Genomic DNA, 21,952 nt, shown 5'->3' with positions numbered 1-21,952 from the left:
GGATTGCCTATAGTGTCGACTTCTGCGCCCCAAACTTGTCTATAATTTTGACGTACCTGGGAGGTCAGGCCTGTCAAACCTCAAACAGACGTCATAGTTTAGCAATTCTTGCGTACAATTCGCATCTAGTTTATTGCAAAAAGCATTATTCAATGAAATCACAACTGTAAACTACCATTCCAGCGGTTAGTTCGCAAATTTCACGCGTCTACCACAACATTGTTGATAATATTTGCGCGTGAATTTGTGTATTGAACACAAAATGTAAGACAACTAAGCATTCCACCTGAAACTAGCGCAAAGCAACTCCCCGCGAGACATTTCATACTCACATACTGCAAAAATCAGTAAAGGTAACTTTTGTTTTTCTAATAACAAAGAAAAATGACTGATTGATTGACGCGTTGTTTTTAGATTGACAACGTGTGGGGTTGGGCTTCGCCGCCCCTAAGGCTGCAATTCACCAGCGGGCTGCGGGTGCCGGCGTGCAGGATGGGCGCTGAGGTGGGCGAGCGGCCGCCGTCGCCGGCGCGCCTCTCGCACACATCAGACAAACATCCGAAGAACACGCTCACTGAACTCAACCTACTGCGAAGACACAGAGAGCTTTGTGATGTGGTTCTCAATGTTGGAAGTCGGAAAATATTCGCGCATAGGGTCATTCTCTCTGCGTGCAGTCCTTATTTCAGGTAAAACATTAATTTTTATGTTTATTTCAACATAAAATTAACAAAAAAAAAAAATTTCCAGGGCAATGTTCACTGGAGAATTAGCAGAATCTCGTCAAACCGAAGTAACCATCCGAGATATCGATGAATTGGCAATGGATCTCCTCATCGACTTCTGTTATACTTCACACATCGTCGTTGAAGAATCCAACGTGCAAACACTATTACCAGCCGCATGTTTACTCCAACTTACTGAGATACAAGACATTTGCTGCGAGTTCCTCAAGCGCCAACTGGACCCGTCCAATTGTCTCGGCATACGCGCATTTGCCGATACGCACTCATGTCGTGAATTGCTGCGCATCGCCGATAAATTCACCCAACACAACTTCCAAGAGGTAATGGAAAGCGAGGAATTTCTACTTCTGCCTGTCTCACAATTGGTTGATATAATCTCCAGCGATGAATTAAATGTGCGCACTGAGGAACAAGTCTTCAATGCGGTGATGTCTTGGGTGAAGTATAATGTCTCTGATCGCCGTCAACATCTTCCACAAGTCTTACAACACGTACGGCTACCTTTATTGAGTCCTAAATTTCTGGTCGGTACAGTTGGGTCGGATTTATTGGTGCGTTCAGATGAGAGTTGTAGGGATTTAGTTGATGAGGCGAAGAATTATTTATTATTGCCGCAAGAGAGGCCGTTGATGCAAGGACCGAGGACACGACCGCGGAAACCTACAAGAAGAGGAGAGGTTTTATTCGCTGTTGGGGGTTGGTGTAGTGGCGATGCGATTGCTTCGGTGGAAAAATTTGATCCGCAGACAATGGAATGGAAAATGGTGGCGCCGATGAGTAAACGACGTTGTGGTGTAGGTGTCGCTGTCTTAAACGACTTGTTATATGCTGTAGGCGGGCATGATGGACAAAGTTATCTGAATAGCATCGAAAGGTTTGTTAAATGATACTTAAATTTAATTATTTTATATTTATTTTAATGTTTTTTTTATAGATATGATCCACAAACTGATCAATGGTCCTGTGATGTAGCACCAACCACTTCATGTCGAACTTCAGTTGGCGTTGCAGTGTTAGACAACTTGTTATACGCCGTCGGCGGACAAGATGGCGTCCAGTGTTTGAATCACGTCGAGCGTTACGACCCCAAAGAAAATAAATGGAGTAAAGTTGCGCCGATGACGACGCGTCGTCTTGGTGTAGCGGTTGCTGTCCTCGGTGGATATTTATACGCCATTGGTGGTTCCGATGGACAAGCGCCGTTGAATACAGTGGAGCGCTTTGATCCGCGGTGCAATAAATGGTCGCCAGTGGCACCTATGTCAACACGGCGCAAACATCTCGGTTGCGCTGTTTTTAATAATTTAATTTACGCTGTCGGCGGGCGGGATGATTGTATGGAGCTCAGCAGTGCGGAGAGGTTTAACCCGCATACGAATACTTGGAGTCCGATTGTGGCTATGACTTCACGCAGAAGTGGTGTAAGTTTAAAAATAAAAATTGCGGATTTTTGCATGTTTTATTGATGATTTTTATGTATTTAGGTTGGTTTGGCAGTAGTGAATGGTCAATTGTTTGCCGTGGGTGGTTTCGACGGCACCGCATACCTGAAAACGATAGAAGTGTACGACACGGAGCAGAATCAGTGGCGATTATGCGGCGCAATGAACTACCGTCGATTGGGCGGCGGTGTTGGCGTGATGCGTGCACCGCAGACAGAAAATCGCATTTGGTAGCTAAACGTGCCCGCGCTGCCGCCGCCAGTCGTACCTCCAGCGCCCGGCGGCGGCGGCGGCGCCGCTGGCAATCGGCATATAAGCATTAAGTTGATTCAACGTTCGATACTCAGCGTCGACGACATCGCTTGAAACGTGCGCGGACGTACGCTACAGCTTTATTTAGTTTTTATTCAACACTAATTGTAAGTGAAGCACTCTTTGTAAGTGTACATATTATTTTGGCTCGGAGATGCATTTAACTCACAACTTGGAAGGATCTGTGTAAAAAAAAATTAGGAAATAATTCAATATTTATCTCACACGGCGGTATGTAGAGCGAGCGCAAACAATTCACACGAAACAAAAAAAGAAAACACAAAAACCTGTTGACCTGTTGATAAATTTTAACTAAAATCGTGTACGATGTGATTATTGGTTGGGTGTTACTAGGATAAACAATACACTAAGCTTAGATTTTATTGATTATCAATAAATCATGTGATGATAAACAAATATTGTTTTGTGATTCGGCGGAATTACATACAGCGGGCCGTGGTTTATAAACAAGTGACATTTACGCAAACATTCGTGTTGTTTCGAAAGCGTTGAAGATGTGTCCCGTGCGAAAATGTCGACGCCATTATCAAATTCGTTCGGTTTATTTAGCGATCATCACTCGTGTTGTATTCGTTCAACATTCGCCGTTCATAGAAAGTCGTCAAGTGAAGCCGAGCGCGTGGCGCTCGCCTGTGATTCGAACCGGAGCGAACACGGCGCCATTTTCAAAGCACGCGCGCTCATTGGTGGATTGTATGTGCGACCGCCACACTCACGCATGCGCAGTTGCGCGAAAGCAGTACTTTGTCGACGGCGAGCTCAAGCTCGTCGCCGGACGTCGCAGCGCCCGCAAACGGCAAAGTGTTGTGTTCCGAGCACGCCGCTATGGACGTCGATAATTCAGCGTCTGAGCCTGTCTCGCCGTCGGTATGTACCAATCTCATATTGTTTTCACCTGCTGCTGCTTTTGGCTGGTTTAGAATACGCCGAAAGGCGTCTAGTGGCTCGGTTTACTCGTATCGCCGACGCTCGCCGTTCGAGCGAAATTTTTCTAAGTCCCAAAATGGCGTCAGAGACTAAGTCCCACGTCTCGCGTGTTATACAAGCACGCCGGCACGCGTTTTATTTATTTGCGCCGGTCGGCTTGCTTGGATTGAAATTCGATGAACGCACATCGCTAGACGATGCCTGCGGCTATATTAAACGTAAAATGCGAAGCGCATCGGTGGTAATTTCGGTTAGTTATGGCTAGTTTTTGTTGCTTGCAGAACAACCACCAGCACGAGAATGGCATGACGAACGGGTTCAGCTCGCCGGACAAGCACAAGAGTTCCAAGTCGGAGCATCGCGACAAGCATCGTGATCACAAGAGTCGCAGCAAGGACCACAAGAGCTCCAAGGACAAGGATCGCCATCACAGCAGTTCCAAAGACAAGAGTTCTTCGCACAAGTCTTCAAGTAGGGACAAGGATAGGCATCGCGACAAAGACCGGCACAAGTCCAGCTCGTCCAAGGACAAGGATAAAGATAAGGAGCATAGGAGTTCCAAAGATCACAAGTCCAAGGATAAGGACAAGAGCAAGGAACATAGGGATAAGGATAGGAGTAAGGACAAGGATAAAGATAGACATAGACACAGCAGTTCCAGCAAAGATAAACATCGTGATAAAGAACGTGAAAAGGACAGGGATAGAAAAGATAGAAAATCGGACAAATATAAAGATGGTAGTAATTTTTTTTTTAATTTTTAACAGTATTCAAACATTGTGTGTATTTACAGAATCTCTGGAAAAAATTGACGTTGAAATCAAGGCTGAACCGGAATCACAACAGAATGGCAGCAGTTTCTATCACGAAGATGAAAAGAAGGTAGAAATCCTTCCGGAATATGAAGAAGACAAGTATGCAGCGCAGATGAACAGCTCGCAAGCGTCGAGTTGCGATTACAATTTGTCGCAATTTAAAGACGAGCCGAAGTTTGAAGCCGACGAGGAGCCCGAAGAGGAACCTGAAGATGGTGATTCTGAGGAGGATAAACCATTGGTAAATACTTTCTTAATTCTTTTATTTTCAAATTTTATAATAATTTAAATTTGTATAGGCGATGCGTTTGGAAACATCTAAACGGAAATACGATAGTGAAGAGGATGAAAAGCCACCGGTGCAATCGAAGAAGGCGAAAAAGTCCAAATCGAAAAAGCGCTCGCACTCGGAAGATAACGATGACTATGAAGACGTGAAGCCAATTAAGAAAGAGAAGAAAAAGTCGAAGTCTACGCCAGCGGTTGTCAAGAAAGAACCAGCTGGCAGTCCGAAGAAACGTAAGAATAAGGCCGAGGAGGAGCAGGAGGTGTGGAAATGGTGAGTGCAATTTATTTGCTTATATTTCACCATATTTCGGTTGAACTAGTTTTCACACGTGTTCGGTTAGTTCGCAAATACGCCACTAGAGGCGCTGTACGTATTTGCTAAAAGAGTGTTTCAAACGTCCATTTATTTAGGTTTTATTATTACGTAAGTTAAATATTACTGCTGACACAACCAATTAGTTTGTTTCATGGCAGTAATATTGTTTTTTTGTCAATTAAGTGCGGTTTATTAGTGCTTCACTTGTTTTCTAGAAATATTTTCAACCACAATTTCGTGTTACATGCGGTATATTGAAGCGAGAAATAGATAACCTGCAAGCATGCTTCGGTAACATAAACTCAACCGGTCCAAGCCGTATTTAGTGGAATTTTCGGCAATATGCGACTGTACAATGATAGGAATTAAATATTTGCTTGAATATACGAAATGTTTCTTATTCAGCAAGCGTAATATTGCTAGTTTAGGTAATTTATTCATACTGAGAAGTAAGGTTAGACTTGCTTGTACAAATCATAGGCAAGTGGACTTAAAAGCAAAGTTTGTTTAAACTTTGAATAATATTTGATAATTTTTCTAGGTGGGAGGAAGAAAAACGCGATGATGGTAAAAAGTGGAAGTTCCTTGAACATAAGGGTCCAGTATTTGCGCCGCCGTACGAAGGCATTCCAAAGAGTGTTAAATTCTATTATGATAATGAAGAGATGAGTCTGAGCGAGGAGGCCGAGGAGGTCGCCGGCTTCTACGCGCGAATGTTGGACCATGACTACACCACCAAGGAGGTTTTCAATACCAACTTCTTCAAGGATTGGCGCAAGGTGATGACTGACAGCGAGCGCAAACGCATTACCGATTTAAAGAAATGCAACTTTAAGAAGATGTACACGTACTTTATGGACATGGCGGAGAAGAACCGCAACCGCACCAAGGAAGAAAAACTTGCTTTAAAGGAGAAGAATGAAGAAATTCTAAAGGAGTTTGGTTTCTGCACCATTGACGGGCACAAGGAAAAGATTGGTAACTTTAAAATTGAACCACCGGGTCTTTTCAGAGGTCGTGGTGAACATCCGAAGATGGGCATGTTGAAAAAACGCGTCCGACCTGAAGATGTTTTAATCAACTGCAGCCAAGATTCAGTTGTGCCCAAACCACCTCCAGGTCACAAATGGAAGGAGGTGCGGCATGATCCAACTGTGACGTGGCTCGCCTCATGGACGGAAAACGTACAGAATCAAGTAAAGTACGTTATGTTGAATCCCAGTTCCAAGCTGAAGGGCGAGAAGGATTGGCAGAAGTATGAGATGGCGCGCCGTCTGCACAAGTGCATCGACAAGATTCGTTCGGAGTATAAAGATGGCTGGAAGTCGAAGGAGATGCGCATTCGTCAGCGCGCTGTCGCGTTGTATTTTATCGATAGGTTAGCACTTAGGGCGGGTAACGAAAAGGACGAGGACCAGGCGGATACAGTCGGTTGCTGTTCGCTGCGCGTCGAACACATTCAACTGCACGAGCAGAAGGACAACAAGGAGTCGGTGGTTGTGTTTGACTTTCTCGGTAAGGATTCAATTCGCTATTACAATGAAGTACCGGTGGAGAAGCGCGTCTTTAAGAATTTACAACTCTTTATGGAGAATAAGTCACCGGGCGATGATCTCTTTGATCGGCTGAACACTGCCGTTATGAATAAACATCTCAATGAACTCATGGAGGGCCTCACGGCGAAGGTCTTCCGTACATACAATGCGTCATTCACGCTGCAACAGCAGCTGAATGAGCTTACGAACGAGGGCGATTCACTCTCGGAAATGATTCTGTCCTATAATCGCGCCAATCGTGCGGTGGCGATTCTCTGTAACCATCAACGTGCTGTGCCGAAAGGCCACGAGAAATCCATGGAGAAGCTGAAAGAGAAGATTGACGCCAAACGTGATCAGATTAAAGACGCTGAGCGCGGTCTAAAGGACGCAGCCAAGGATGCCAAACATGGTAGCGTCAAAGAGAAGCAAATCTACGATAAAAAGAAGAAGCAATTGGAGAAGATGCGCGAACAACTCACGAAACTCGAAATTCAGGAAACCGATCGTGATGAAAATAAGACGATTGCACTCGGTACGTCAAAGTTGAATTATTTGGATCCGAGAATATCGGTGGCGTGGTGCAAGAAGTACAATGTGCCCATCGAGAAGATCTACAACAAGACGCAGCGCGACAAGTTCCGCTGGGCGATTGACATGGCCGGACCCGACTATGTCTTTTAAAAGAATTTAAGAATTTTTTGCGTGTGTTCGCATTCTCCCAACAACCCCCTCATAATGATGTAATGTATGTTAATTAAGTAATTCCCTGTTTTATTGCATCAATGAAACAGCAACTATGTTTACGTTGTTCACACGACACACATACACACACAGACAGCGTTCTTTTTTCGGAGACTTGTGAGTTGAAAGTTTTGGTAAATAATTTAAGTGATGCCGAAAAATTGATGAAGACATTCGTGAGTGACTTATATTTAAAGATTTAAAAGAATTAGGGCTATAGCAAATGCAGCAGCGGCGCGACAACATTGTATGCGATATCGTAATTTTATTTATCTTCTTTTTTATATGACGCATGAGGAATTAGTAAGTGATGAAAACGAAACAAAAAGCAAAAAGTGACGATTAGAACGAATTGGAAGCGTAGCGGAATATTAATTAATCATTTTAATACTGTGTCTGTAGATATTCATACGGATTAATATTATTATTATTATTAGGCGACCAAAATAGAAGGAAAACTTGAAAAAAATGTGTATATTATTATAAGCTGCACTTGGTTGCGCAATAATATTGAATGTCTGAAGACACCATTATTTTTCCTGCGTAGTTTCATTGCTGTGGTGTATTTATTTGAAAAAGTTTACGTTTTCTAATCCTTTGGGCATGAATGACGCCTTGGTGCCGCGTTCTAGTTGACCGTATCCTGTAAAATTAAAACAGGATTTAATAATATGTTGACATTTGTTGTGTAATTTGTGATACGCACCCAATTCGCGCATTAGTTTTGTGGGCGCATTGCGAATGTGCATTGGCACTGAGGGTTGTAAACCTTCACACTGATTAATTGTCTTCTTCGCAGCGGCGAGCGCGCTGTCAGCTTCACGAGATTTCGGTGCGCGTGCTAAGTAAATCGCGCATTGAGCTAGAAGTACGTCGGATTCAGGCATTCCTATGAGTTGACAACCCTGGAAAACCGAAACGGCGAGTTGTAGAGCAGTAGGATCCGCGTTACCGATGTCTTCTGATGCGGCGCGTACCAGACGTCGAGCGATAAAGCGGGGATCTTCACCGGAGACTATCATTCGTGTCGTCCAGTAGAGAGAGGCGTTAACATCCGACCCGCGGATGGATTTATGCATTGCTGAGATAATATTGTAGTGTTCCTCACCGCGACGGTCGTAAAGCAGGTGAGATTTCTTTAAAAATAACAAAAATAATTAGTATATATAAGAAATTTATGTTGTTTGTGGTTTACTTTACTTTTATTCCGTCTTTTATATCTTGTACTGTGATGAGGCCTTGTTTCTTGTTAGTTTGTGCTTGCTGCAAGAGCATTTGTAGATTACCAAGGCCTATTCTTGCGTCGCCGTCACAAGTATCCGCTAACCAGACTAATGCATCGCGTTCAATTTGCAAAATACTAAAAAACAACACAAAATGGTGTAAAACAATAGTAGTTTGGTCATCTGACGGCCATTTTGAATGATATCCTTACTTTTCTTTTAATGGTGCGCCTTTATTCTGTACGTAAACATCAAATCTCTTCGCTGCTTTCTCTAATATCTTTACCATACTATCACAGTCCAATTTTTCCAAGACTATCACGCGACAACGACTTAAAAGCGCGCTGTTTATGGTAAACGATGGATTTTCCGTTGTTGCTCCTATTAATATCAAATCACCCTTCTCTACATGTAATAGAAAAACATCCTGTTGACGCTTATTGAAGCGATGTACCTCATCCATGAATAGTACAGTTTGTTTTCCGAATTTTCTCTGCATTTTTGCGTCACTTACGATTTTCTCCACATCTTTTACACCGCAATTCGCAGCACATAATGCTTTAAAATACAGTTTTGTGCTATTTTTACAGATCTCTTTTACTACAGAAGAAAGGGATGTCTTTCCACAACCAGGAGGTCCCCATAGGATCATATTAGGTACTTCGCCTTTTTCCAACAACTGACGCAGGACAGTAGCCTCACCAAGGACATTCTTTTGCCCGAAGAACTCTTCAAGTGATTTCGGTTCCACTTGCTTGGCTAAAGGTGTAGTAAAGTCTATATTTTTCTCACTTTCATTGTTATTATTAATAACACTTGTATTTGAACTTGTAGTTGGTTTAACTTTTGATGAAGATGGTGTTTCTTGACGTGGAGATTTGATTGGTTTGGATATGGGTGGTGGTGATTGTGGAGCAGGACGTTTTAGAGTTTTCACTGGAGATTTTTGGGTAAATAATGGAAAAGAAGGTTTAAGTGTTGAGGATGCTGGTTTTTTCTCTTTATCTTTATCAGTTTCTGTTGAGTTTAGGAATATACAACGATCGACATGGATTTCAATTTGATGCGAAGGATACGGACGGTCACAAATCGGACATTGTGAATATTCATCACTTTGATCACTCATTTTGTTATTAATTAGAAGTTATATAAACAAAAGCAAAGAAAACACAAACTGCGAATGAGTAAAATAAGGTTATATCATGTTTTTAAAAACAATAATCGTTACTATTCGGATTTTCTCGTGGTTTAAACGTTTAATTATTCAAAATAATTATAGTGTTTGATCATCAAAATCTTCAAGTGATTGTATTTCAGTAGAGCTATGGTATCCCATTCGTGTTAATGTATTTGGATTTACATATCCAGTTTTATCAACAATTGTATGCAAGAAATCAGTGCGATTTCCATACACATTTGTAGGAATGTTATCGTCCATGATGCGTCCGCAATCCAGGACCACAATGCGATTACATCGCATAATATAATTCAATCTTGATTCAATCACAACCAGAGTACAATCATTAAATTCATTAAAGAAGATTTCTTCAATATCATATTCGTCAGTTGATATTTTCTCAAATATTTGATCCAGAATTACAACTTTACTCTTCAATAATAACGCACGCGCGAAAAATATGAGAATTTTCTGTTCTAGAGTGATGTTACTTCCACCAGGTTTGACAGTTGCTTCTAAAGAGATGATTTTGGGAGTGAGACCAACTCTTTGCAGGGCCATCCATAAAAGTGAATCAGTGAATTCATTTCTGGGATCTAGATTGAAGCGCAATGTGGGTGCAAATAAAGATGTGCTTGATGATATGTAGAAAATATTACGGCGTAGCGTGCATGCGTTGATTTGTTCGATTTTTCTTTGGTTTATTTTAATTGTACCTGTGTGCGGGTACATACGTAACAACATTTTGACCAAAATACGTCTGCCTGACCCAGGACGACCAATTAAACCAACCTGTAAGAATATTTTTTTATTTTTTGTTATTTTTGATCATTTTAAGACGTTATTACATGTTCCCCAGGGTTTATTTTAAGTCCTTGAAAATCAACAATGGCGTGTCCTAAATTGTGCCCCGACACACCAGAGAATCTAATCGTTGGAGGTTGGGCCCATATTTTTGGATATCGCAGCCCACTCGTGGTATCTTCCAAGTTAACACTATCATGTTCAGCAATGCGTTTGATTTGATTATTCAAGTACGCCATATTGAAGAAATGCTCAGAGCAGTTATTCAAGAAGAGAATAATAACAGTCATGTAATACATGACCATATTAATCACATAGGTGTATTCTTGATTTGCTATATACAAGAAACAAAAGACTGCCATTATCACAATCATTAATAAAAGCGTCCAGAGAGCTAGCCATGTCCGGAAGGCTTGCATTAGTGTCAACATCATGAAACAAGCTGTTGTATGCTTGTTTATCAAGGTATAAAACGTTCTTATTTGATTATCCACTAACTGGGAACATCGGAGCATGGTTAATAAGTTTTGTGTTTGGGTAATGTGTATCATTATTGGAAATTTCACTGTAAAAGAAAACAAAATGGCGGATAAGTATTATTTAAATTAATTTGAAAGTTATATTAAGATTACAGTCATGTTCCAGATGCTGTAAACGATTTCCAGTCTTTTTGAACCACAAAATCATATAGCAAGAGACCATTAAATACGGAATTAACCCCACGGCCAAGTAATAATTCAAATACATGAAGAAAGCAACGGCGCAGAGTAGTGTTGCGCATGCCTACAAACAATAAAAAATAACATTCTGAGTAAATATAATAATTTTTACTCTTACTTCAACTGTACCAATGAAACTACCCGGTAAATAATCCTGAATAACATGCACATCTTTAACGAGCAGTTCATACAACATCAACGTCGAGGTATTATGAAAATACATAACATTTTTCTGCAGTACATTATCCAATAATTTCCGGTATATCATCCGCACGTGCTTAATACTTATTCGAGCGACCAATGCAAAAACCAATGAATATAGCGGGATTAATATAAGAGCGAGGATGAAAAACACTCGACATTCATAGACATCCAAGAATTCACTGAACGGATGCATATTTTCCGATTTAAGCGTGTGGATTCTCTTGTGACGCTCATAACCAGGCGCATACTTGGTAAAATTTGTTATTAAATTAGCCGTGGACCATTTAAATAACAAATGTTTTGATAGGAAGGGTAAGAAACCAGTTAGGACCATGAGAGTGAAGAGGAACACCAATGCAAAATGGTCTTTACGTCGTGCGAAGAATTGATAGATGACTCTGTGGCGTCTCTTGAGCATTACAAAGATGTTTGGTACAGATGCAATCGCTAAACTTATCACTGAATGTCTTGATGAGCGCTAAACATATTAAAATTAAGTGAAACTTAAGGTAAAATAGTTTAAGAAGAAAGTTAGGTATTACTATTACTGTCGACGGCACTAAAGCTAAATTATCCAGGCGTACTTCGGAGACGCCATGTTTTATTATCAATTCAAAGTCGGAAACTTCGCGTCGGACTTGATTGTAAGTGCCTTCCGCTCTTAATTTCCCCTAAAATTTTGTATTCATTATTTAATTCATTATTACTACTTGAATATTATTAGTTTTACGTTTTCAAAGTAGCAGATCTTATCAGCTTGCTTCAAATACACATATTCATTACTTATCACCAGTCGGGTAATACCTTTAAGGTACTTTTCGATACTATCTTCGAATATTAACCGTTCGCGACTGTTGACTATCCTTACAGGCGGCTGTTGAAAAACATAAATATTCGCAACAGGATACAACGTTCTCGCTAACAAGACTTTCTTTTCTAGAGTCGGCCAGTATTCGCGAAGGGCTAGATCACAATCATCTCCACCATCTATCCGACGCAGTTCCGAATTCAACCCGCAGATTTTCTTGATAAACTGATAGTGATGTTTATCGAATTTCCTCCCGAGTGTTATATTTCTCTTAATTGAACCTTCTACCAAAACCGCTGTGTTGAAGTAGTATGAGATAACACCACCGATTTTGATACTTCCAGAAACCAGCCATACATCATCAGTTAATATTGGTATAATGGTTCGACATCCACTATTGTACGCGCCACAGATTACAGTCATTTTCCTCGCTGGTATCGTGAAGGTGACACCGTTCAATGCGAAGTTGTCGTTTGATAACAAACTGGTAACATGATCAAATTGTATCTCCCAGACATTCAGAGGTGTGTACTTGTTGTGTTTTTGTTCTGTTAGTGACAAGAAGTCGTTCACTGTGTTTAACACTTCTGAAGATTTCATACAAACTTCAATGGTGCTTGATATTACATTGAGTGAATATGTGCAGAGGTGTTCAAAGACAATGATGACCATCATGACTTGACCAACGGTAAGAATGTTGCCTTGGAGGAAGTAGATGATAATAGTGATGAGAGTAGCAACGCGATGCCATAATGTATTCGCTGACCAGAGGAGTATCTGTGGGAGAGAGCGCCTTGAAGCGACGACGAGTTCTCGATCATGAGAACGTCGTAAAATTCGGATGAACACATCGGTAAGACAATTCGCTTTGATTGTTTCAATGCCGTTGAGGACATCGGAGATTATCGACTCGGTTCTTGCACGTTTGACGTTTAAAGTGCGTTCCATTTTTAAAGAGCCATAAGTTGCCAATACTGGAATATATTTTGATGTTGTTTTGAATTTTTTTAGTTTTTGTTTGTAAATAATAATACTTTGCATTGGTATTCCTACGAAAATAATCAACGCCAAGCCTACAGTTCCAGCGGTACCGACGTAAAGAAATAAAAGTAATTGGGAGACTATAAACATCAAGACGGACACGAAGACATCTTGAAATCTAAGCGGTAATGCGCGTAGAACCACCAAGTCGGTGAATAGTATTTTAGTTATTTCGTTTATCTTCTCATTTGTTAGTATACTCAGTGGTAATTTCGTTATCTGAAAATTTTCTGTTCAGTAAGGTGTTTAAAATATTTTCTTGTCTTAACATGATTACTTTATGATAGATTACACCGGTTATAGCGATTCTAAGTCGTTCTCCATAGCATAATCCCCAAAAATTACGCATTTGTCGCATGATAATGGTGATCCCAATAACTAAAATGTAAAATATCGAGATGATACAAATGCCTACTGTGCTATAGACGTTGGATGGATCGTTCATAGCCAGTTCAGTCAAGGAATACACCAGTGTAATAGCTATTATTACCCTGAAATTAGTTTTATGTTAATATTGATGATTAAATGTTAGTTTTTTTTAGTTGATGAGTCAAACCTTAAAAAGACCGTGCAAAATAACGCTATGATGAACCATTGAAAGAATTCGCTGCGTCCCACGAACATATTAATGATCATGAGTAGATTTAGTCGAATGCGTCGATGACGGTCTGAGTAGAGACGCTTAAGTAAATCTTCTGTTAAAAATTTACATTGATCTTCTATACGAGGTAGGAATAGTTTATCTGGGTCTGCACCAGTGGCGTTGATGTTACTTAGAAATTTTCTACACCAACTAAAAGAGTATTGCTTATTTAGTACGGAATAATTGAGATTTTTGTTAATTTTACGTGAATAATGCCTTAGATATAGGATTACTATCGATGTAGGGATTCACGTTGATAGTTTTGTGCCTTTTTGGTTTATCCATTGCAATAAAATAAATTGAATAAAAATTATAGTAGATGAATAACAACGACAGGTTTAGAAATTAATCAGGTTGAAGTTTGAAGTTTCTAATGTTGACATAAATGGCATTTGACCAAGGAGGAGAGGAGAGAAGAACCTAAAAGCTGTGACTGGACTGGGTACGACTCAGGCAGGACTGAGCGCGTAGCGCATTGCGTACTCGCCTTTTATACCTGTGGGCAACCCGCAAAAAGTGGTGGGGGTAAGACGCCGCATTCCTATTCGCTGTGGATAACTCTAAATCAATTGGTGGGGATACGAGGCTCTGCGTGGGTGTCGCGAACCGTTTGACTCGCGTCCTGGCACCTGCCCCCACTCTTTTTTGCGGATAGGGCGCTGGTATAAAAGGTCAGCGCGCGGTGCGCTGCGCGCTCAATCGTGCCCGAGTCGTCCAGCAGTCCAGTCCCCCCAGTTCTCTACGTCCTTCTCTAAGCTCTCTTTTGGTCTTCTGTCTAAGATCTTAAAAACTCGTGATTTATAAATTGGCGGGAAAAGTAAAGAAAAGCATGATGCGCACACTAAAAAAAACTTTACTTCGCCTTTTTGTACACAAGTAAATGAAAACCAACCAGTCAGTCATAAAAAAGACAAGTGTGTAATTAAACAAAATCTAATTATTCCGTTTAAGATTAAATGAACCACTGCAAACAACTGTTGAACTGCAGCGGGTAGTCCAGTGGAGTTCATCGATATCAAGCGAAAATTAACTCTAGGATTCATAAAATTCATTACAAATTACCAAAAAACTGATCAAACCAACAAATACAATTCAACGCGCGCTAGTTAGGTGCTTGTCGCCTTAACAGAACTTCCAACGATTGCCGCACTCGTTGCAGAGCACGAATGTTGTCATCGGCTCGTCGGATGATCGCGTCTGCAGTTGATTGTACGTGCAATTCTTCTTTTTGCATTTGCCACATTTCAACATCTCGGTTTTGGTTCCTATGAACAAAAATATGATGTAAAGTATATGATATTTGGTTGAATTTATAATTATTACCTTGCACTGTGGCTAATTGAGCATCATTGATTGCTTCCTTCATGAAACGCTCGCGAACCTTCTTGATTTCGTCGTTGGCCATCTCCTCAGCAGTCATAACAGCCAAACGCGCTGCGGGAATAGCTCCAACGCGGAAATTCATCCGCAATTGTGGATTCTTCACATCCTTCAAATTCGATATTCGTGAGCGCACGCGATTTTTGTACCGCATATCAGTGTTTTTGAATTCTTGATAAATACATTCTTCTAACTCCTCAGCCAAATCTTCTGGTGATGCACAACCTAAAAATCTTTCACATTAGAAACACTTTTAACAGTTTAAGTGATATATTTACCATCAAATTCTTCTCCTCCAACTTCCGCACCTATTGCCACAGCTAACATTTCCCTACACTTTAATCTAACAGAGTCTGTGGTATTTGACACTGGTGGAAATGAGCATGGTAGTTTTTTATCTTTCTCCTTATCTTTATCATCTTTTGGCCTGTCTTCTTTCTTTTCTTTCTTTGAATTTGATGTGGAATTACCACCAGCAGCAGCTGAATCTCTGGCACTCAAGAACTTTTTCCAGTTTTTGATGAGCGTTCGCGCTAAACTGATGACTTCCTCATCCTTTGTGGACTTTCTGAGTGCATTTACTGTCATGCCAATTCGAGTCTTGGTGAGCACCTCCAAATTAATATCCATGCGTTGTAATTCCTTCAATAAATCCAGCGCTTGCTCTTGTCCCTATAATAAACAAAAACATTCGTATCAAGTGGTGGCATGGCATTGCTCAAATCGCGCGAAAAACGGCGCAAAAACAAATCTCGAGTGAAGTATTGAAGGGTTATGTGATTGAGAGCTTTGAAATGTTTGGAGTTTCACTCACTTTGGCATCCTCTGAGGCCATTTTCGTCAAGCGTCTTTGAATACGCAACACATCCTCCTCGACGCTCATTCTGACGCGGCGTTTTTGAGGGGATAAAAGCGAATTGAATCGATTTGAGCGGAGATTTGCGAGCGAAGAGCGGCACACTCCAACGCCGATATTAAATATGGCGTCCGAGCGCGCATTATCGCCATCACAGCGAAGCGTCTGAAAAGAGGCGGAACAAGACCTTCGGGAAACATCGGACGCAATGGTAGTTGAAACTAAAAAAAGCAATTAAAAACAAATATGATCATTTAAAAATAGAACATCAAATACAAAATATTGATCTTCCGCTATTGTATTTATAGCAACGCAGAAGACATCATTTAAAATGTAACTGTGCTGTGCGTACGTAAATAAATCTTAGCTTGTTTAGTTTCCATTGTTTGTGACAGATGGCACTCACATAGAATGCGCAAAAGTTTTGCTTTTTTTCATTGTTTACTCATTTGCATAAAATGACCGCATACAATTCATGCCACAAATATTAAAAATGCAACGATGATTCGTAGCGCAAATGCATGAATAAAGAATAAAATCGTAGCATATTCAAAATCAATAAAACATTTCTCAGGTCAAACGCGATAAATATGTAATTACAGTAATAATATCAACATGTATATCAAAGCGGTAGAAACAGTGCCTAGTGCCTTACTTGAAAAGTACTAATTTGTTATCGATTCGATTCTTTGTGCGGCGGCTAAGTTGGAATCATGGGGGTTGGTAAATAATTAATACGGCACCACCGACAGATGGCATACGGCGTCATTTAATTGTTGATCAGCGTTCTTCAGCTGTTTTCAGTTGTTTCGGAGCTTTCCGAGCTTTCACACACACCCTTCACTGGCTTCACGTTGACATAGATTTTCCGGCGTGGCGGCGGCTGTCGTAGTGTCGCATACTAGTGCATCTCGCAGCGTGCAGCCTCATTTTCTAGCCAATTATATTTACACATCTGTGCGAAGCAGTGTGAAGCAGTGAAAAGCGCCGTCTGCCGCCACCGCGAAAAAAATAGCATAGCATGTGCGCCAGTGCCACCGCCACCAGCACACACGATGAGCACAGTGTGAGACTGTGAGGTGTTCGGTGCGGTAATAAAACCGAGCGCAGCGTCAAACGCGAACGTGCTCGCTGTTGTGTCGGTCGTGCTGCGCTGCGCCCGAAAAAAAACTCAATTTTTCATCAATTCGGAAACGATTCACGCGCTTCAACCCACACGCAGTGGAACCACAACTCACGCCGCGTTAATTAATCAATTAAAAATGTGCACTTCAGTCATGCCCGCCGCGAAAATCGCATTGTTTTAAAATAATCATTAATCGAAAGTGAAAAAATAACGAAAAATGGCTTTACCACTATCGATATCCTGCTCGCAACGAGTGAAGGAAGCACTTTCCTCCACTGGGATCGAATCCATCGAGACGACAATCCTCGCTCCAGTCAAGACAGAGCAGGAAATCCTGGAAAACTCAATGCTTGAAGATGATCCGAATGCGAATTGTGCGATTCAGACGGTCGCGCAGATTCAAACCGAAGCGAAACAGGGACCAAGATGGGGCCCACAACACAAAGGCGCGCAGGAATTGGCGAATTTATACAGCACAGGTTATTTTCATACAATTTTTCTAAAAAAATATTAGAGAATAGAATAATAGCGAATGTTTGGTTAATGGTATTGTGTAGTTTTTAGAATACTAGTGTGATGACCCATAGAAATGATTGTTTTGTAGGTAAAAGAACACAGGAGTGTATCTGTGTGGGCATTTGCATTGCTCTCATGATATCGAACCTGTGCTTCTTGATATTAAATTTCAAGCGCGAGAATTGGAGCATTATCTTGCTGAGTGCCTTCTGTGGGATTGTCACGGCTGACTTTGGTTCTGGGTTTGTGCATTGGGCGGCCGACACCTGGGGATCTGTAGACCTACCTATTATTGGCAAAGTAATTGGTTCTTTTTTATCATTATTTCGTTATTCAATATGCATATATATTCAACTGATATGGGATATATGTGTATACTTGCTTTTATTCTATGCCTCGACTTTTTTTTGTTTTGTTGGGTTTGTGTCTGTGCTATGTGTAATAAAGTACCTCTCTTGTTTTGTTTGTTTGCTGTTTGCGCAAGTTAAATTTAAGCGCTGCATGATTGAGTTAATGATTGTCTGATTGTTCGTTTATTGACGTCGTCTCTTTGGCTTTAGTTCGCGTGCGAGATATTTTTGTTTGTACATTCGTCGTTTTTGTTTTCTGTTGTAGAACTTTCTGCGCCCGTTTCGTGAGCATCACATTGACCCGACGAGTATAACACGGCATGATTTTATCGAAACCAATGGCGATAACTTTAGCGTGACGATTCCGTTCCTCGGGAAAATGCTGTGGGACTTTCTGGTGTCGTCCGAGGAGGAGGTGCAGCGCAATTTAAATTGGAATTGCTATGTTTTTCTGCTCGCGCTGTTTGTCGCTATGACTAATCAGGTAATAAAACATCAACGCGCCCAACTTTTTGCTGATTAATATGTTTGATTAGACATAATATTTTCATGTTTTACGTTTATTTTCGCACAAATAATGACTAAAAACAATAGTTTTACTCATTTTTACACTAAATTTTATAGTTTTTTACTCATTTTTACACAAATAATCAAATTTTGAGTTGAAGTATACTTTTTGCATAAGTATGCAACCCAACATACACTTGATCTTTGCATGACTTTTACTTTGTGATTTCTAATATTAATTTATGACGTTTGGTAATATTTATTCATAGCTGATGATGTAACACGCATGATTTCATATTCATTGTGCAGATACACAAATGGTCACACACGTACTTCGGGCTGCCTGGGTGGGTGGTGTGGCTGCAGGACCATCACATCATCCTACCGCGGCGCCACCATCGCATTCATCATGTTGCGCCGCATGAAACCTACTTTTGCATCACCACCGGCTGGCTGAATTGGCCGTTAGAGAAGCTACACTTCTGGAGTGTGCTTGAATTCATCATCGAGCATACGATCGGCTGCAGACCGCGCGACGACGACATGAAGTGGGCACAGAAGGGCACGTGATGTCGGAAACGCATGCAGAAGCACAACGCGTGTAGTACAAAAGTGACGTCGCCACAGGCAGAGGTGATTTTTACATTTACTGCGGTATTTTACTAGTAAAAACTGCTTTAATGCGATTTTGTTATGTTAATTTAATTTACGCATGATGGAGTCACGCGGAATTTAGTACTTGTGGGGTGTACGGTGTGTGGTGTGTGTATTTTTTTAGTCGGGGTAGAAAAAAATTTTGTTTTTCTAGCGATGTTCAACGAAAAAATGTAAAAACCGTTAAGCGACTGCTAAAATATTGAAGCAAAACTTGTTAGGTAGTCGGTTGATTATTTGAAGCGTACAAAAAGTAGATTACCGATAATCTTCGCGTGGCACACATCGACTTTTCAATCGCGCGCTGATAATGTAATCCCGATATCTTTTTGATTATCCACGGTTTCCCAACGAACATTGCGAGATAATCACAAGGCGCTGAATATTTAAACGCCGCCATTATCGTTGATTATTAATTCGCGTACGCTGATGCGACATATAGCACATGGCTTGCTTCACATGTCGGCTGTTTTTAATTATGGCGCACGACGTCGCCATCAAGTACAAATCATAAAAAGGGATTTAGATTAAAGTGCGCATGTTCACGAATGCTGGCCGTGGTCACACGAATGACATTTATAATTCATCGTCTAGCATTTAAGATTCATTTCAACCTGCACAAAATTTTATTTTGCGTCATTACATTACACTGGATCACTTGATGGTTGAAATCGATCGACTTGTGTACTTAAGAGTCAATTATTACATAGATATATTTGCAATAACAGTATTTGCTCTGAATTTTGCATTGTTGGCGTTGCAAACGAAGCCTAAGATGATTTATACACGGTGGATGGGGAACGCACGCCAAGGCTTAATGTTTTACAAGCAGAATGCGTGCTGTGCTTATTTCGGGGACCAATGATGATGAATAACTTACTTAACTTAACACTTTTATTGCTTATATGATGATTATACTGAGATATTTATCGGGGCAGCTTGGAAACAGATTCTTATTGAGATTTAATGTTTAACTATTGTGCCATGTGAGTTTAAAAGCAGATTTTGCTATGCGGGCTTTGACTGAACGCCTTAAATCGCCTTAAATGTTTAAAATATTCGGTGTAGCCTTCGTACGTGATAAAACGTGATTATAAAGAGGCTACACTGTATTTATGAGATGGTTTCAAGACGATAATAACTACATTTAAAAAATATTAAACTTTTTGGATTAGTACCAAAAATTAACGTTTTTTGAGTGTCGCTAGTGTCGCTCTGAAACTCTCCCTTGAATAATCCAACATAAATATATAGAATACATCACATAATGAATTAAAAGTGCATCGAATCTACTAGTTTTATAAACCAATATATTGTGAGCTTGATTATATGCACTCTATGGACATTTTAAAAAGATATTTACAAACATAATTTTATATGATGCAATATATGCATCAATCATTCAATCATCTCTCTATCAAATATTTAAGATAAAATTTAAAAAGAGTTTTATAATATTTATAAGATTAGAGCTTGACTTTCACACTAATTGCCTTCTCACAAGATAAAAATTTAGAAATATTCACTCTATTTTCAAAACTAAGTGCTAATGAATGACCATATTTACAAAACTGTAACTAAAACATTGGATGCTATGAATTGATGAGTGCCATATTTTTACACAACTTTAAAGTTTGCTACTACTTTTAACTTGTAACTTAAACCTAAAGAAAACTTAAAGAAAACTCACGAGTATTGAAGCAATGGGACAATTAGCACACTTTAATTGCAATTTACAATACCACCGTCCCTATTTTACGTGCACACGTTAATTGTTATAACCAAATAAACCTTGTACTTGTATTCTAGTGATTAATGAATTGAGAAAAACGTGTGTAAAAGATGCACACGTATGTGATTGCCCTCAAGGATTTTAGGCAATCAGAGATGTTGTTACAATTAGTTTAGGCGTACATTTCATATTGTTATTTATTGCTTTCGAACGTTTTACAATACATAACAATACATACGCTTAAATGCTTCAACGCAGGGCCGTAACTATATATAAAAAGAGATTATATTATTATTATCATGCAGGGACGCTGACGATTTGCCGAAGTAATTATTACGTTTGCTATTAATTTTATTGACATTACGATTATGATGATATTGATTGTTGAACGAGAATGTGAATTTAATTTAATTATTAACTTTACCGTCCACATTTGTACTATACTTACGATATTGTTGGTCGAGTTTGTTGATGTGTTCTTAATGAGATTTAATGATTGCATTTATAGCTGGTGTATGTGCAGAGGGTGTAGAAGGTGTTATTGTTTGTTATGTTTTGTTTTGTTTGGTGGGATGAAACTTCTAATTAACACGATACTATTGAGACTATTTTTCATTATTTTGTGTTTAGAGGTATAAAAATGGCGGAAAATGACAAAATAAGGTTAGGTTTCAATTCTATATCTTGTATAACAGTATTAAATGGTTTGTTAATTAGGAGTTTCATTGTGGTGAGTAAAAAACAATCGACATTAGTAACTTTGTAACTTTGGGTTTAATGCTCTGTTGCTGAATATTGTGTTGAGTTTGAAACTATTGATTAAAGATATATTGATTTGAAAAGTTATATTCAACTAAATGGTTTTTTATGGATATTTGCGTTGTTTGGTAAATTTTTTATTTGTATTATGGGACCAACTACATATTTGCAAAATTCATGAATCTGACATGGAAAGATTTGTGTGGTGACATAACCTCATCAAGAACAAGAAATTCAACGAATTTTTGAGTTACGAGTTGTTAAAACTAACAATAAATTAATTCTAAAGTAACATTAAACTAAATCT

The 21,952-nt window shown here is 39.8% G+C and overlaps 6 protein-coding genes across 6 annotated transcripts; 3 read left to right on the top strand and 3 right to left on the bottom strand.

Annotated features, from left to right (window-relative positions):
- Nucleotides 1–71: 71 nt before the first annotated feature.
- On the top strand, nucleotides 72–2,917 carry dbo (Kelch-like protein diablo). Its single transcript, XM_065307365.1, has 5 exons — nucleotides 72–353; nucleotides 415–689; nucleotides 751–1,620; nucleotides 1,681–2,167; nucleotides 2,231–2,917. The coding sequence occupies exons 2-5, from the start codon at nucleotides 493–495 to the stop codon at nucleotides 2,420–2,422; spliced, it is 1,746 nt and encodes a 581-aa protein (XP_065163437.1). The 5' UTR covers nucleotides 72–353; nucleotides 415–492; the 3' UTR covers nucleotides 2,423–2,917.
- Nucleotides 2,918–3,227: 310 nt separating this feature from the next.
- Top1 (topoisomerase 1) lies at nucleotides 3,228–7,681 on the top strand. The gene is made up of 5 exons (XM_065307364.1): nucleotides 3,228–3,388; nucleotides 3,730–4,186; nucleotides 4,242–4,504; nucleotides 4,563–4,822; nucleotides 5,409–7,681. Exons 1-5 carry the CDS (start codon nucleotides 3,347–3,349, stop codon nucleotides 7,084–7,086), a joined length of 2,700 nt encoding a protein of 899 aa, XP_065163436.1. The 5' UTR covers nucleotides 3,228–3,346; the 3' UTR covers nucleotides 7,087–7,681.
- On the bottom strand, nucleotides 7,606–9,603 carry LOC135795624 (ATPase WRNIP1-like). The gene is made up of 4 exons (XM_065307368.1): nucleotides 8,582–9,603; nucleotides 8,347–8,506; nucleotides 7,853–8,282; nucleotides 7,606–7,789 (listed from the first exon to the last, which is right to left on the bottom strand). The coding sequence occupies exons 1-4, from the start codon at nucleotides 9,493–9,495 to the stop codon at nucleotides 7,713–7,715; spliced, it is 1,581 nt and encodes a 526-aa protein (XP_065163440.1). The 5' UTR covers nucleotides 9,496–9,603; the 3' UTR covers nucleotides 7,606–7,712.
- On the bottom strand, nucleotides 9,549–14,102 carry LOC135795620 (ATP-binding cassette sub-family C member 4-like). Its single transcript, XM_065307362.1, has 10 exons — nucleotides 13,971–14,102; nucleotides 13,679–13,915; nucleotides 13,400–13,613; nucleotides 13,116–13,341; nucleotides 12,004–13,055; nucleotides 11,816–11,944; nucleotides 11,188–11,751; nucleotides 10,983–11,133; nucleotides 10,395–10,915; nucleotides 9,549–10,338 (listed from the first exon to the last, which is right to left on the bottom strand). The coding sequence occupies exons 1-10, from the start codon at nucleotides 14,048–14,050 to the stop codon at nucleotides 9,643–9,645; spliced, it is 3,870 nt and encodes a 1,289-aa protein (XP_065163434.1). The 5' UTR covers nucleotides 14,051–14,102; the 3' UTR covers nucleotides 9,549–9,642.
- A 500-nt stretch (nucleotides 14,103–14,602) lies between these two features.
- Nucleotides 14,603–16,159, bottom strand: TfIIS (RNA polymerase II elongation factor). Its single transcript, XM_065308499.1, has 4 exons — nucleotides 15,960–16,159; nucleotides 15,424–15,817; nucleotides 15,089–15,370; nucleotides 14,603–15,030 (listed from the first exon to the last, which is right to left on the bottom strand). Exons 1-4 carry the CDS (start codon nucleotides 16,026–16,028, stop codon nucleotides 14,888–14,890), a joined length of 888 nt encoding a protein of 295 aa, XP_065164571.1. The 5' UTR covers nucleotides 16,029–16,159; the 3' UTR covers nucleotides 14,603–14,887.
- A 623-nt stretch (nucleotides 16,160–16,782) lies between these two features.
- Kua (Plasmanylethanolamine desaturase Kua) lies at nucleotides 16,783–21,732 on the top strand. The gene is made up of 4 exons (XM_065308497.1): nucleotides 16,783–17,606; nucleotides 17,732–17,943; nucleotides 18,259–18,477; nucleotides 18,810–21,732. The coding sequence occupies exons 1-4, from the start codon at nucleotides 17,345–17,347 to the stop codon at nucleotides 19,068–19,070; spliced, it is 954 nt and encodes a 317-aa protein (XP_065164569.1). The 5' UTR covers nucleotides 16,783–17,344; the 3' UTR covers nucleotides 19,071–21,732.
- The last annotated feature ends 220 nt before the right edge of the window (nucleotides 21,733–21,952 follow it).

Source organism: Atheta coriaria, unplaced genomic scaffold (assembly GCF_025399875.1).
Source record: "Atheta coriaria isolate IRGN ID8LTWV9N9 unplaced genomic scaffold, Caltech_Dcor_3.1 hic_scaffold_7_pilon, whole genome shotgun sequence".
NCBI lineage: Eukaryota > Metazoa > Arthropoda > Insecta > Coleoptera > Staphylinidae > Dalotia > Dalotia coriaria.
This window is presented reverse-complemented; position numbering and strand designations above follow the sequence as displayed.

Coding starts and splice junctions, on each gene's coding strand:
- dbo (XM_065307365.1), top strand. CDS start 493: ATGGGCGCTGAGGTGGGCGAGCGGCCGCCGTCGCCGGCGCGCCTCTCG. Junction 690..750: donor GCGTGCAGTCCTTATTTCAG/GTAAAACATTAA, acceptor AAAAATTTCCAG/GGCAATGTTCACTGGAGAAT. Junction 1,621..1,680: donor TATCTGAATAGCATCGAAAG/GTTTGTTAAATG, acceptor TTTTTTTTATAG/ATATGATCCACAAACTGATC.
- Top1 (XM_065307364.1), top strand. CDS start 3,347: ATGGACGTCGATAATTCAGCGTCTGAGCCTGTCTCGCCGTCG. Junction 4,505..4,562: donor CTGAGGAGGATAAACCATTG/GTAAATACTTTC, acceptor AAATTTGTATAG/GCGATGCGTTTGGAAACATC. Junction 4,823..5,408: donor GAGCAGGAGGTGTGGAAATG/GTGAGTGCAATT, acceptor TAATTTTTCTAG/GTGGGAGGAAGAAAAACGCG.
- LOC135795624 (XM_065307368.1), bottom strand. CDS start 9,495: ATGAGTGATCAAAGTGATGAATATTCACAATGTCCGATTTGTGACCGT. Junction 8,507..8,581: donor GGCGCACCATTAAAAGAAAA/GTAAGGATATCA, acceptor GTTGTTTTTTAG/TATTTTGCAAATTGAACGCG. Junction 7,790..7,852: donor AAAACTAATGCGCGAATTGG/GTGCGTATCACA, acceptor TTAATTTTACAG/GATACGGTCAACTAGAACGC.
- LOC135795620 (XM_065307362.1), bottom strand. CDS start 14,050: ATGGATAAACCAAAAAGGCACAAAACTATCAACGTGAATCCCTACATC. Junction 13,614..13,678: donor TTTTGCACGGTCTTTTTAAG/GTTTGACTCATC, acceptor AACTAATTTCAG/GGTAATAATAGCTATTACAC. Junction 10,339..10,394: donor AAATAAACCCTGGGGAACAT/GTAATAACGTCT, acceptor ATATTCTTACAG/GTTGGTTTAATTGGTCGTCC.
- TfIIS (XM_065308499.1), bottom strand. CDS start 16,028: ATGAGCGTCGAGGAGGATGTGTTGCGTATTCAAAGACGCTTGACGAAA. Junction 15,818..15,959: donor TGGCCTCAGAGGATGCCAAA/GTGAGTGAAACT, acceptor TGTTTATTATAG/GGACAAGAGCAAGCGCTGGA. Junction 15,031..15,088: donor TCAATTAGCCACAGTGCAAG/GTAATAATTATA, acceptor TTTTGTTCATAG/GAACCAAAACCGAGATGTTG.
- Kua (XM_065308497.1), top strand. CDS start 17,345: ATGGCTTTACCACTATCGATATCCTGCTCGCAACGAGTGAAGGAAGCA. Junction 17,944..18,258: donor ACCTACCTATTATTGGCAAA/GTAATTGGTTCT, acceptor TTTCTGTTGTAG/AACTTTCTGCGCCCGTTTCG. Junction 18,478..18,809: donor TTGTCGCTATGACTAATCAG/GTAATAAAACAT, acceptor TTCATTGTGCAG/ATACACAAATGGTCACACAC.